The following is a 14313-nucleotide window of genomic DNA, read 5'->3' as shown; positions in this document are numbered from 1 at the left end:
GCCCTGCAGCTCTCTCCAACCCAAACCATCCCAGGATTCCATCATTTGCTCATGCAGGACCCAAAATGACAAAGTTTTGACCAAAACCAATCCAAATCTCAAGCAGAGCCAGTTCACAGCAACTCTGCCTGTCCCTGTGAGGGTGTGCAGCACTCAAAGCCCTGGAATCTCATCTAGGATGGGTTTTACACCCCAGGTTTCCTCAGCAGATCCAAACCAAGCAGCTCAGGGCTCAGTTTGGGGTTTTGGGCTGTGTGATCTCTGCTCACTCCCTCTTTCAAAAAAGAAAAGCCCCCCTGAGCACAGCTCTGTGCAGGACAAACCAGCTCCAGGAGAAGTCACACAGGGCTCCTCCAGCTTATCCAAACCTGCTGGGGATCAGTCCCACAAGGTCACAGCCTTGGTGGCCACCAGGGCTGAGGTTCCTGGTACAGCCCCGTGTCACCAACTTCACAGAACAGCAGCTTCTGGCAAATTGTGCAACTGCGCCGCCCCCAAACTTCCTGTTTTGAAACCCCAAGAAGCTGGAAAATGTTAACACTGGCACTTTAAAGTGCTACTTGTGGCTTTTTTTTTTTTTTCTTTTTCTTCCTAAAGATCTACTGAAAAAATTCAGTGTACAGAGGGGTAAAGTGGGGCTGCTGGGGGCACAAAGGGGGCACAGGGAGCTGATCCCCCTCCCCAAATTAGGGTGGGGGGGCTGTGCTGGGCATTGGGGACAGTGCAGAAGGGCTGTGACAGATGGACAGGCAGGAGGTGGCAGTGGGACATTGGTGACATTGCAGCAGCCACCTGGCCCTGCTCCTATTCCTCAGCAGCTCCACCAGCCCAAACCCAGTTCTGGTGGGAAAAAGAGGCTGTGGGAATAAGGAAAAAACAGCAGAGCTGTGGCAAATCTCATTCTGGATAGGGAGAGGAGCAACTTGGGAGAGGAAAGTGCCGTGTTTGCCTTGATGGAGAGGCAGGAGGTGGCAGTGGGACATTGGTGACATTGCGGCAGCCACCTGGCCCTGCTCCCATTCCCCCAGCAGCTCCACCAGCCCAAACCCAGTTCTGGTGGGAAAAAGAGGCTGTGGGAATAAGGAAAAAACAGCAGAGCTGTGGCAAATCTCATTCCAGGCAAATCCCATTCCTGGATACAGAGAGGAGCAATCAGGGAGAGGAAAGTGCACAGGCAGGAGGTGGCAGTGGGACACTGGTGACATTGCACCATCCATCTGGCCCCTTTCCCATTCCTCCAGAGCTCCACTAGCCCAAACCCCACTCCTGGTGGGAGAAAGGGGCTGTGGTGAAAAGGAAAAACCCCAGAGCTGTGGCAAATCTCATTCTAGATAGGGAGAGAAACAATTTGGGAGAGGAAAGTGCCGTGTTTGCCTTGATGGACAGGCAGGAGGTGGCAGTGGGACATTGGTGACACTGCAGCAGCCACCTGGCCCTGCTCCTATTCCTCAGCAGCTCCACCAGTCCAAACTCACTCCTGGTGGGAAAAAGAGGCTGAAAAAGGAAAAATAAGCAGAGCTGTGGCAAATCTCATTCTGGATAGGGAGGAGCAATTAGGGAGAAGAAAGTGTTGTGTTTGCCGCGATGGGCAGGCAGGAGGTGGCAGTGGGGACATTGGTGACACTGCAGCAGCACCTGGCCCTGTTCCTCCAGCCCAAACTCACTCCTGGTAAGAAAAAGGGGCTGTGGGAATAAGGAAAAACCCCAGAGCTGTGGCAAATCTCATTCCTGGAGAGGGAGAGGAGCAGTTAGGGAGAGGAAAGCGCCGCGTTTGCCTCAAATGTGGGATTTCATTTCTCCCCAATCAGCTGCCAACTGCTTCCTTTCCTGGCTATCACCGAGCCTCCAGATGGTGCCTTGGAGCATCCTTAAACCTCCAGCTTGGCTCCTTGCAAAGACATTGTCATCCTGGTTAGCTAAAAATGGATTAATGGCTTTGGGATGAAAGCTGCTGAGCTCGTGGTCAGTTCTGGCTCCCGTTAAAATCAGGTTTTGCAGGGGATGAGCCCCTGCTGAATGAGCTCCAGTTGTGTGTGAGTTTATTTGTATTATTAACCCCGCCTGGCTGCTTTGCTGATGGCCACAGCTCTGCAGAAGCTTTAACAGCAGCAGATATTTCTCACCTTCCCGCCCCAAGCCCCCACTGCCCTGCAGCCACAGGTCTGAGGCTGAACCAGGCAGCTGAGGTGCTGTGGCTTTATTAGAGAATTGTGAGACACCATTCTCTTAAATTCCTCCAGCCTCAGGCCTCCTGCTATTTTCAGAGCTTGTCTGAGCAGCACTTTTAGATTAGCACATGGGGAGAGGAGCTGAAGGAAGTGAACCAGGAAGCCAGACAGCAAATATCATCCAAAACAGAAATTAAAAACCAAACCAATAGCAGGATTATGAGCAGAACTGAGGACAGAGCTGAAGGGGAGAATGAAAGGATTTTAATGGGGTGTGACAGATTCAAATCAGCCCAAAAACCTGAGCCTTGCTCCTCCTGCATCCTGCAGGGCCCTGGAAGGGCTGGACAGCCAAGCCCACGCCTCATAAAGAGCACAAAAGGCACAAAAAGCACAAAAAGCACAAAAAGCACAAAAAGCACAAAAAGCACAAAAAGCTGCTGTGTTGTTGTTCTCAGGAAGGGAATTTCCTGCTTCCTCTTTCAACCCCGTGCCTCTCTGGAAGCGGTGAATGGCTGCCACATTCCTGCCTTGATCCCGCCACTTTTACAAGCCTGGACTTCCCTCTGCTCGTGCTTTAACGAGCTGGCTGAGCAGGGATTAGGGAGCGCCTTGGTGCACATGTGGGGAGAGAAATGCGCCTTCAAAACCTTACATAACTCCAAAAAGGAGCGGACACGTGCCCAGGCCTTCATTCTTTGCACATAAAAATCATCACTTGATTCTCCTTTGCACACAGAAATCATCACTTGATCCTCCTTTGCACATAAAAATCATCATTTCATCCTCCTTTGCACATAGAAATCATCATTTCATCCTTCTTTGCACACAGAAATCATCATTTCTTCTTCCTTTGCACATAGAAATCATCATTTCATCCTCCTTTGCACATAGAAATCATCATTTCATCCTCCTTTGCACATAGAAATCATCACTCAATCCTCCTTTGCACATAAAAATCATCATTTCATCCTCCTTTGCACATAGAAATCATCATTTCGTCCTCCTTTGCACATAGAAATCATAATTTCGTCCTCCTTTGCACATAAAAATCATCATTTCATCATTTCATCCTCATCCTCCTCCTCCTCCTGTGGCCAGGCTGCAGTTTGCTTGTCCTCTGACAAAAAGGAATATTTGAAACTGTGGATATACAAACAAATATATTATTATAGAAATATATATTTATATTATATTATATTACATTATATTACATTACATTACATTACATTATATTATATTACAAATATATTATTAGAGATATTTTCTGCCAGGTTGCAGTTTGCTTGTCCTCTGAAAAAAAGGAATCTCTGAAACTGTGGAGATACAAACAAATATATAGATAGATATATTTATATCTATAAAAATAGTATATATAAAAATAATATATATATAAATATATTCTATAATATCATATAATATCATATATCATATATCATATCATATTATTAGATATATTTTCTGCCAGGTTGCAGTTTGCTTGTCCTCTGAATAAAAGGAATATTTGAAACTGTGGAGACTACAAACGAATATATTATTATACTAATATTATATTATATTATATTATATTATATTATATTATATTATATTTCATTACATTACATTACATTACATTACATTACATTATATATGTGTATATTATCTATATTACAATATATAAATTTAATATTATATTATTATACAAATATATTATTAAATACATTTTCTGCCAGGCTGCAGTTTGCTTGTCTTCTGAAAAAAAAAGGAATATTTGAAACTGTGGAGACTACAAACACACTTTATTAAATATATTTTCTGCCAGGTTGCAGTTTGCTTGTCCTCTGAATAAAAGAAATACTTGAAACTGTGGATATACAAACACAAATTATTATATATATTTTCCTTTTCCCTCCCTTTCCCTCTGCTAGCAGAGGGGAAGAGAGGGAAAAGGGAAATATATATAATAATTTACTATTTACTCACTATTCCAGAGCTGGGGATAAGCAGGCAGCCCTTGGGAGAGGGAAAAAGGGAATTTACATCCCTTGGGAAGAGGGAAAAAAGGAATTTCTATCCCTTGGGAACAAGGAAAAAGAGAAATTCCAGCAATTGGGAAGTGGGGGAAAAGGGAATTTCTATCCCTTGGGAATCACAGACTTTTTGCACTTATTAAATTCTCTTTTGCTTAAAACCCAACGAAGGGAGAGAAATTAATTAATTAATTAATTAATTGCCCTGCCACTCCCTCATATCAGAGCCGCTCTCCTCACAAAAACACCGCGGGGGTTTTGTTGGTTTTATTTTCCTTCACAGACGCGGAAAAGGAACATCCCCAACCCCCTGGCCCAAACAGGAACTGCATCCCTGGTGACATCTTCCTGTCCTGGCCCTATTTATAGCACCAAGGTCACCCAAATAAGAACAGAAGCAGCATCATATGATATTTTTGGGGGTTGGCTGAGTGAATTGTGCACGTTGAGGATTCAGAGGAGCACAGCGCATTTAGGAACACCTCACCGTGGCTGTTTCTGTGTGCAGAATAATTCAGAAATTAGTGGCATCCAGGAATTTGGGTGGTTTTTTACTACTTCACAGTGGCCATTTCTCTGTGCAGAATAATTCAGAAATTAGTGGCACCCAGGAATTTGGGTGGTTTTTTCCTACTTCGCTGTGGCTGGTTTTGTGTGCAGAATAATTCAGAAATTAGTGGCACCCAGGAATTTGGGTGGTTTTTACTACTTCGCTGTGGCTGGTTTTGTGTGCAGAATAATTCAGAAAGTAATGGCACCCAGGAATTTGGGTGGTTTTCTTCCTACTTCACATAACCAAGTCATTAAATGCATAATTTTGCAAATTTTCCTTGCAAAACCATTCCTCAATATGCAGTTGTTTAGTGAAAGCACCAAGGTCACCCAAATAAGAACAGAAGCAGCATCCTGAGATATTTTTGGGGGTTGGCTGAGTGAATTGTGCACGTTGAGGATTCAGAGGAGCACAGCGCATTTAGGAACACCTCACCGTGGCTGTTTCTGTGTGCAGAATAATTCAGAAATTAGTGGCACCCAGGAATTTGGGTGGTTTTTCCTACTTCGCTGTGGCTGGTTTTGTGTGCAGAATAATTCAGAAATTAATGGCACCCAGGAATTTGGGTGGTTTTTTCCTACTTCACAGTGGCCATTTCTCTGTGCAGAATAATTCAGAAATTTGTGGCACCCAAGAATTTGGGTGGTTTTCTTCCTACTTCACATAACCAAGTCATTAAATGCATAATTTTGCAAATTTTCCTTGCAAAACCATTCCTCAATATGCAGTTGTTAAGTGAAAGCACCAAGGTCACCCAAATAAGAACAGAAGCAGCATCATATGATATTTTTGGGGGGCTGGCTGAGTGAATTGTGCACGTTGAGGATTCAGAGGAGCACAGCGCATTTAGGAACACCTCACCATGGCTGGTTTTGTGTGCAGAATAATTCAGAAATTATTGGCACCCAGGAATTTGGGTGGTTTTTTGCTACTTCACAGTGGCCATTTCTCTGTGCAGAATAATTCAGAAATTAATGGCACCCAGGAATTTGGGTGGTTTTTTCCTACTTCACAGTGGCCATTTCTGTGTGCAGAATAATTCAGAAATTTGTGGCACCCAGGAATGTGGCTCCTTAGCTGGGATGTTTCCTGGCCATATTTCACCTTGTTTAACCAAGGATTGAGTGGGGAAAGGTTTTCCTTGGGCCTTGAGACTCAAGAGTGTCGTGGGGAGGACTTTGAGGTGGAAGAATCAAACCCATTTAATTCTTCCTGCTGAATAAAATACCTGCTGTGCATTTGGAAGCCATTGCTGTTAGGTTTTCTTTCCCCTTCCCCAGAGGAGGAATTTCTTTCCCCTTCCCGAATTCTCCAGATCTGCATTTGCACAGAACCTCTGTTCCGAATGATTATTCCATGTTGCTGGGGGCTTTTAAACGATTTCCCTGCACTTCGTCTCAGTTCTGCTGGAATATTTTGGGGTCAGCTCTTTAGCTGGGATGTTTCCTGGCCATATTTCATCGTTTAACCAAGGATTGAGTGGGGAAGGGTTTTCCTTGGGCCCTGACATTGAGGAGTGTCATGGGCAGGACTTTGAGGTGGAAGAACCAAACCCATTTAATTCTTCAACACACTTTGGTGTCTCCCACCTCAAGTGGAAGAATCAAACCCATTTATTTCTTCCTGCTGTGCATTTGGAAGCCATTGCTGTTGGGATTTTCTTTCCTCTTCCCCTGAATTCTCCAGATCTGCATTTGCACAGAACTCTGTTCAAAATGATTATTCCGTGTTGCTGGGTGCTTTTAAACGATTTCCCTGCACTTCATCTCAGAAGCCAAGAGGAACTGGGTGCCCCAGGGGACCAGCAATGCTGCACAAATCTCCTGAACCCATTTTGCATCACCAGAAACGGTTACTCAGTGATACCATCCAGTAAATTCTGAAAAATAAGTCATCTTCTTACTTTTTCCTCTTTTCTGGTTCATCTGAGTCATAATTTATATTTTTTTTCTACAATGCTGCAGCCAACATTTGCTGCCCAGCGTGAGGAAATGTGAGCACCTAAGCCATAATTTGTCACCTAATTAAGTGACCTGATTTTCTCAGGAGCAGGATGCGTCTTCCAGCTCCCACTGCACTCAGCAGCTGTGAAAATCAGGCCACTTTTGCATTGGCTGGGACCAGTTTTGAGGAACTCAGCTTTCTAAAAAAGCTGATTTTGGCCTGGCAGCTGGAGGATGGGTCCTCCCCAGGGTGGGATTTTCAGAGACACATCAGTCATCAGCACCATTCCTTGCACTAAATTAAAAAATAAGGGGAAAAAAAAACCCCTTAGAAATCTCTCAGTTGCAGGTCCTGGGATAAAAATATCCTCTGGCTTTGTTTGCTTTATGCAGCATTTCCTCCTCACACTGAAAATTAAATTGAAATTGGAAAGGGAGTTGCTTGTCCCTGTGGATGATGGAGGCAGCTCTGGAAATCGCAGGTGAACAAAGCTGTGGCTCCAGCCTGGTGTTTTCTCTGCCTCCCTTTGTTGCAATCCCAGTTAATCCCAGCAGAGCTCCTCTGTGTGGTTTGTTCCAGGGAGTCGTCAGGTCATGAAGGAAAAGGGTCCCTGAGGGTGGTGGTGGAACCTGGACAGATCCCCCAGAGCTCTGGGCTGGGATCTGGGCGCAGGAAATCCCAGAAACTGCTCATTGCAGAGCCACAGCTGCTCTGGGAGGGCAGGACTCACTGCCACCATCCAGGGGACAGCTCTGCAGGGCCACATCTCCCTTTTGGAGAGCAGAAACAGCCCAGACAGGAGGGGAGGGGAGCTGAGCAAGGGCAGCACAACAAATGGTGGAAGCAGGGCAGGAGAAATCCTCAGGCATTGCTCCCAGAGAGGTGCCCCTTATCTGTTAGAGAAGTCCCCTTATCTGTTAGAGAAGTCCCCTTATCTGTTAGCGAAGTCCCCCTTATCTTTCAGAGAAGTCCTCCTTATATTTTGGAGAGTTCCCCCTTATCTTTTTGAAAGGTCCCCCTTGTCTTTTAGAGAGGGCCTCCTTGTCTTTTAGACAGGTCCCCTCCTGTATTTTAGAGAGATCCCCCCTGTCCTTTAGAGAGGTCCCCCCTGTCTTTTAGAAAGTTTCCCCCTTATCTTTTAGAGAGGTCCCCCCTTATCTTTTAGAGAGGTGTTCCTTATTTTTTAGAGAAGTCTCCCCTATCTTTTAGAGTTCCCCTTTATCCTTCAGAGAGTTTCCCCTTCACTTTTTGAGATGCCCCCCTTCTCTTTAGGAGAGTTCCCCCTCTATCTTCTAGAGAGGTCCCCCCTATTTTTTAGAGAATTCCCCCCTTATCTTTTAGGGATTTCCCCCCTATCTTTTAGAGTTCCCCCTTCTCCTTTAGAGAGTTCCCCTTTATCTCTCAGAGAGGCCCCCCCTATCTTTAAAGAGGTGCCCCATATCTTTTAGAGAGGTCCCCCTGTATTTTAGAGAGATTCTCCTTATCTTTTAGAGAGTTCCCCCTTATCTTTTATACAGGTCCCCCCCTATCTTTTAGAGAGTTCCCCTCTATCTTTTAGAGAGTTCTCCCCTCTATTTTAGAGAGCCCCCCCCATCTTTTAGAGAGTTGTCCCCTCAATCTTTTAGAAAGCTCCCCCTTATCTTTTAGAGACTTCACCCCTATCTTTTAGAGAGTTCCCCCCCTTATCTTTTAGAGAGTTCCTCCCCCTGTTTCAGCTCCTTTGCCTGAGCTGCTTTCCAAACCAAAGCAGTTTCTGCTTTGCATAGAACATTTTCCAGAGCAGAGCAAGGTCAGCCGGGCAGGAGCCCCAACCCACAGCGTCCACCACCCCAAACCCACCAAATCCATCTCCCAGAGGGCCCAGCCCTGCTGATCTCCAGGGAATTCTGGCAGCAAAACAGCTTGGGGAGGAAGTGTTTTCATCATCGCACATTTGCAAAACACAGCCCTTTAGTTTTTATCTTCTTTTTTTTTTTTTTTTTGGTTGTTTTTTATCGTTATCAGCACAATCAGAATTATCTCTCTGCCTTCCTCTTACCCTCCAAACGAACCAAGCTGTGTGCGCTCAAGGGGTGGGGAGGGCTGAGCACAGCTGAGTCAACAGCACATGCCTGGGGCTGGGGGTGACGCTCAGGGGTGTCCTGGGGCTGTCAGGGCATTGGGAAAGGCGGCACTGCAGGCAGGAGGGGTGACAAAGCACAGCCACGAGTGACACAAGGGGTGACACGAGCACAGCCACAAGTCCTGGAGGCTCCCTGACCCCAAACCCACGGGCTGGAGCCTGGATCTGCTCCCTTTCCCTTGGGGAAATGGGGAATTCTTCACCCCCCTCAGCTGAGCTCCTGTCTCTGCCTCATAATCCTAAAATTTCTGTCATTTTCTGCTTTTTTCACTCATAATTCTTGCTCCCTTTGGGTTCTGGGTGGATCCCTCCCTTTGGCTGTCCCTGGTGCCACAGCTGCTTTCCCTGCTGGCATCGAGCGCTTGGAAAACACAATTCCATGTTTAAATCTGTGATTTGTGCTGGTCTGCTCAGAAAACTCACAGAACAGGAGAGCTGGGTGCTCCCAGCTGGAGGGAAAAGGGATTTAGAGGCATTCTGGAGGGAAAGAAGCAGAAGAGCTTTTTGGACTAAAGGGAACTTTTCTAAGCTGGAAAAATCTCTGTTTGTGCCCTCTCGTGGCTGTTGAATTTTTCTTCTCCTCAGTGCAACTTCTGCACTTTCAGACCCAAACTTTTAGGGTTTCATGCTGAAATTGCCAGCAAAGAGACCATTCAATGCTGATGTTTCTCTACTAATTGCTAATTTTTAGGAATATTTCTAATTTGATTTACAGTTGTCAGTGAAGGGCTGCATTGTTCTGCACAGGATTCTGTCTGAGCTTCATTTTTGTGAGTGAGCTTGTGGGGAAGGCATTGCACGCCTCCAGAATGGAATATTATTACAATGCAGATGGATTTATTATAGATTTATATATAGATTTATATTTAGATAAATAAAATATAAAAGAAAATAAAAAGAAACCCCAATTCCTCCATGCTTCTGTGCATGGAAGAAAAAGTGGGGAAGTGGGAAAACCCAGAGGTTCATAATTCATATTTTGTGCTGGTTGCCTGACTTTGCCCTTCAGTTTATTGGGATTTCACAGGTGACACATCCAAAAAAAACAATAAAAATGCCTCAGGGGTTGGAGAATTGGAAAGGGCATCTCACAAATGTCCAAACGCACAGCAATGGACCCAGCAGCACTGAAATTCTCTTTTTATTTTGCTCTCTCTGCAGACAAAAAGCGCTGGCATCGACAGGAGGAAGGAGTGTCCAAGCAGCATGCGACTGGTTGGTATGAAGTAATAAATGTTCAAAAGTAGCAGAAATGGTGAATTTAGAGTTTAACCATTAGAATGTGGGATGTTTAAACAGGGGTGTTGTCTGAAAAACACCTGCAAATAAAAACATCCTTCTTATGGGTTACTGAGGTGCTGTTTAAGTGCTGGAAATGAGCCTGGTCTGAGAGGGTTTGATCTGCAGCAAATGGGTTATAATAATGTAATAATGTTCTTTTTTTTTTTTTTTTTAAATGACTAAGCAGAGGTAACTGAGTCAGCAGAGGGTCGGGGCAGCTTCTGTAATTGCCTGTCACATTTTAGTCCCCAGGGTTTTGGCCAAAGTCTGTGGGATCTCAGCACCTCAGGACGGAGGTGCAGAGTGACCGAGACCACCCTTGGGGGGCTCGGGAGTCCTGGAATGTTGCCAGAAGTGTCTGGTGGCTGGACTTTGATCCTACAAGGGAGATGACACCTGTGTGAGGATGGGAGGATTTCACTGGGTGAATTGTGAAGGGATAAGTTAATTAGAGTGAAACACAGGGTTTAGGATTTCTGTACAGGGGGGTCTAAAGAAGTAAGATGGAGGAATTGGGGCGTGTCCTGTTCTTCTTCTTCTTCTTCTTCTTCTTCTTCTTGGCCTCCATCTTCTGTGGTGATGTTGGCACTTAGGGATTGGTTCTTACTAAAAGTGCACTGGTTAATAAGGGTAAAAGGCATTGGGGAAAAATAATAAATATTGTGTACGTAACTTGGAGTATAAAGATAGGTGACCGCCCCGGGGGCTCTCAGTGTGCTCATGGCTGACTTGCTGTGCAGACCTCTGTTGGGCCAAGAGAAAATCTTTTAGATAAACAATTAATAAACACCGAGACCGAGAAAAGATCAGAAGTCTCTTCTCGTCCTTTGAAGCGTCGGCTCTTCAAGGCCACCCCTGGGCCTTTCCAGGCCACCTAAACAGCCGAGAAACCGACAAAAGTCCTTGAATATGTGGGAATAAGAGCTTTGTTCAGAGGGACCATCATTAGGCAGGGCCCTGCAGGGAGAGTGGGCTCTGTTAAATCCCTTTGGTGCCCTCAACAGGAGGCACTGGGGGAATAAATAAATTCCCAAACAGGTGGGAAAGGGAATAGGGGAGAGAAGGATCCCCCACCCTCTGCAGCTGATTCCTGTGCTCTCCTCCCTGTGCTTTGCGCCCTGAAAGGCACAAAAGGCAGAAGCAGTGACCTGGCTTAGATCTTCAGAGCATCAGGCTGAAAGTAAAACCCAATTTTCTGTGTTACTGAGCGGTGCTAATGGGCTGCAAGTGAGGCACAGCAGCTCTGCCTGACCCGCCAGAGCTGCATTTTCCCATGGAGGGGCAGTGAGGGGCAGCACAGGGGGAGCTGGTTTGGTTGGGGGAAGAGAATCCGTGATTATGTCTCAGAATCTCTGCTGGTCACAGTGACTCTGAGATACGTACAAGCTTCTTTTTCCCAGCCCAGCAGTGGAAGGAGGAGTCAGGATTTTTCAGTTCTCGTTCTCAAGGTTGTTTATTGTTTCTTATCTATAAAATTCTTTCTCTGACCCACCGAGGTCTGTCTGGCAGGTCGGGTTGAGGCACACTGGTGTTATCTTTTTTACTAAAAACTACGTGTTCAATATTTACAATTACTTTCCAACACCTATCACCTATGTTAGACAGTGAGCTTCTACCTCAAACCAATCCCAAAGTGCCACCATCACAGCAGAAGATGGAGGCCAAGAAGAAGGAGGAAGAAGGACAAGGCACACCCAAACTCCTCCATCTTGGTCAGGTCATGAAGGAAAAGAGTCCCTGAGGGTGATGGTGGAACCTGGACAGATCCTCCAGAGCTCTGGGCTTGGATCTGGGCAGAGGAAATCCCAGAAACTGCTCATTGCAGAGCCACAGCTGCTCTGGGAGGGCAGGACTCACTGCCACCACTCAGGGGACAGCTCTGCACGGTCATATCTCTCTTTTAGAGGGCAGAAACAACCCAGACAGAAAAATCTATTTTTCACCCCATGACAAACTAACTATTATTCCACTTAAACTCTCTTGACTTGTAATTCTTCATATAAAGGTTGGTAATTTTTTCCACGGGTAAAAACCAAAGGCACAGTGGTCTGGGGCTCTGTGCCAAGGTCTCTGAGCCCCCTGGGCAGGGCCTCGAGCCCTCCAGGGCAGCCAGAGGCATTTCCTGGGTTCCAGTGATTATTTATTGATTCAGGAGCTCTTTCTGCCCGCCAGGCTCTTCTCCCACGTGGGTGACCCGTTCCTGGACGACTCGCTGCCCCGCGAGTACGTGCTGTACCTGCGCCCCACCGGGCCCCTGGCGCAGAAGCTCTCCGAGTTCTGGCAGCAGTCCAAGCAGATCTGTGGCAAGAACAAAGCCCACAACATCTTCCCCCACATCACCCTCTGCCAGTTCTTCATGGTAAGGCACAGCTCCTCTCCCCTCTCTCCCTCAGCCATTCCTTGCCGGGCTCGGCCTGGAGATTTCATCCTGGTTTAGGGGGTGCTGGGGGGGTTTTGTGGATGCCTGGGCTGCTGGAGGAGGAATTGGTTTTCTAAGCTGTTGTTTTCAGGGAAGAGCAGCAGCAGAAGACAGAATTCTCATCCTCTGCAGTGATCCTCAGTGTGAGAATGGGTGGGGAGAGCTTGGGGAGGTTACTTGGGGATAGCTGATCCTGCTTTGAGGACAAGGGAGGGGCCGAGGATTTCTAAACATAGATTTCTTTTTTGTTGTTGGTTTTTTGGTTTTTTTTTTTTTTTTTTCCATGCCCCTGTGCTTTCTCTCACTGCATGAGGGGAAAGGTAGGCCACTGCCACCCACCCTCATCCCCTCCTGTCCTGCTTCCTTGGCAGTGTGAGGACAGCAAGGTGGACGCCCTCACGGAAGCCCTGCAGGCCACGGTGATGCGCTGGAAATGCAAATTCCCCGCGCCCCTGCCCCTGGAGCTCTACACGTCCTCCAACTTCATCGGGCTCTTCGTCAAGGAGGACAGTGCTGAGGTGCTCAAGAAGTTTGCTGCAGACTTCGCTGCAGAGGCGGCTTCCAAAGCAGGTGAGGAAAAAACAAAGCTTGGATGCCATAAGAGCACAGCCTGGGCATTGTCAGAAAAAACAAAGTTTGGTGTCATGAAAAAGCCCAGTTTGGGCATTGATAGAAAACCAAAAGTTTGATGCCATGAGAGCCCAGTTTGGGAATTGTCAGAAAAACAAAATTTGGTGTCCTGAAGGAGCCCAGCCTGGGCATTGTCAGAAAAACAAAACTTTGAAGCCATGAAGGAGCCCAGTTTGGGCATTGATAAAAAATCAAAACTTTGGTGTCATGAAGTATATCACCCTGGACATTGTCAGAAAACCAAAGTTTGGATGCCAAAAGAGCTCAGCTTGGGCACTGATAGAAAACTAAATTTGATGCCATGAGAACCCAGCTTGGTCATTGTCAGAAAACCAAATCTTTGAAGCGTGAAGGGCATTAGAAAACCAAAACTTTGATTCTATGAAGGAGCCCATTTTCGGCAGTGTCAGAAAAACCAGAACTTTGATGTCATGAAGAAGCAAAGCAGCTTCCAAAGCTCACAGTTTGGGCCTTTTCAGCACCCCAAAGCTCTGCTGCCACCAAGAAACAAAGCTCGAAAGCAAATCCCCGATTTTTAAGTGAAAACTCAAACACCCCAGCGTGTGCTTTGCCTTTTCAGCTGGGAGATGTCTCACGCTGAGTTTGCAGCGCTGTTTTGGAGGGGAAGCTGACATTTGGTGGTTCTTCACCCTTTGACAGCTGCTCTGAGCCGTTTCCTGCCCCTCTCGCCGCCTCCAGCCACCACCACAGAACTTTCCTCGGCCATTTCAAGGCCGTGGTTGTTTTTTCACTGCATTTTTCACTGCATTTCTGAGGTGTGAGGAGGGCCCTGAGAGAAGACCCTGAGTTGTTTGGTTGTTTGGTTGTTTGGTTGGTTGTTTGGTTGGTTGTTTGGTTGGTTGTTTGGTTGGTTGTTTGGTTGTTTGGTTGGTTGTTTGGTTGGTTGGTTGGTTGTTTGGTTGGTTGGTTGGTTGGTTGGTTGGTTGGTTGGTTGGTTGCTCTTTCCAACCTCAGAGCTCACAGGTGCTCCATGATCCTCTCCTGCTTCTGGAGGGGGAATTACCAGAACCTCATCCTCTGCACTGCTGAACAACCTCTGAATGTCCTCCAGTCACCCACAAAATGGGAAATCACAACACCCTGGGAGCACTGGGACATCTCCCTGGAGAATCCTCCCACCCTCCATCACTGCTTGGCCTGGTTTAGTCCTCCCCAATTTAATCCCA

General features: G+C 46.4%; 1 protein-coding gene across 2 annotated transcripts in view; it reads left to right on the top strand.

Moving 5' to 3' along the window:
• The window catches only part of UBASH3B (ubiquitin associated and SH3 domain containing B), an 80122-nt gene that overhangs the window by 40732 nt on the left and 25077 nt on the right, over positions 1-14313 (top strand). The window contains exons 2-4 of one of the 2 annotated variants that reach the window (XM_058819038.1): positions 9958-10015; positions 12250-12436; positions 12868-13066. In XM_058819038.1, the coding sequence (XP_058675021.1) occupies positions 9958-10015; positions 12250-12436; positions 12868-13066 (444 nt within the window). The remainder of the gene's footprint in view (positions 1-9957; positions 10016-12249; positions 12437-12867; positions 13067-14313) is intronic. The other variant, XM_058819037.1, reaches the window with a different exon arrangement.

This window comes from Ammospiza caudacuta, chromosome 23, assembly GCF_027887145.1.
Source record: "Ammospiza caudacuta isolate bAmmCau1 chromosome 23, bAmmCau1.pri, whole genome shotgun sequence".
Lineage (NCBI taxonomy): Eukaryota > Metazoa > Chordata > Aves > Passeriformes > Passerellidae > Ammospiza > Ammospiza caudacuta.
Note: the sequence above shows the minus strand (reverse complement) of the source record. Positions and strands in the feature narration are given on the sequence as shown.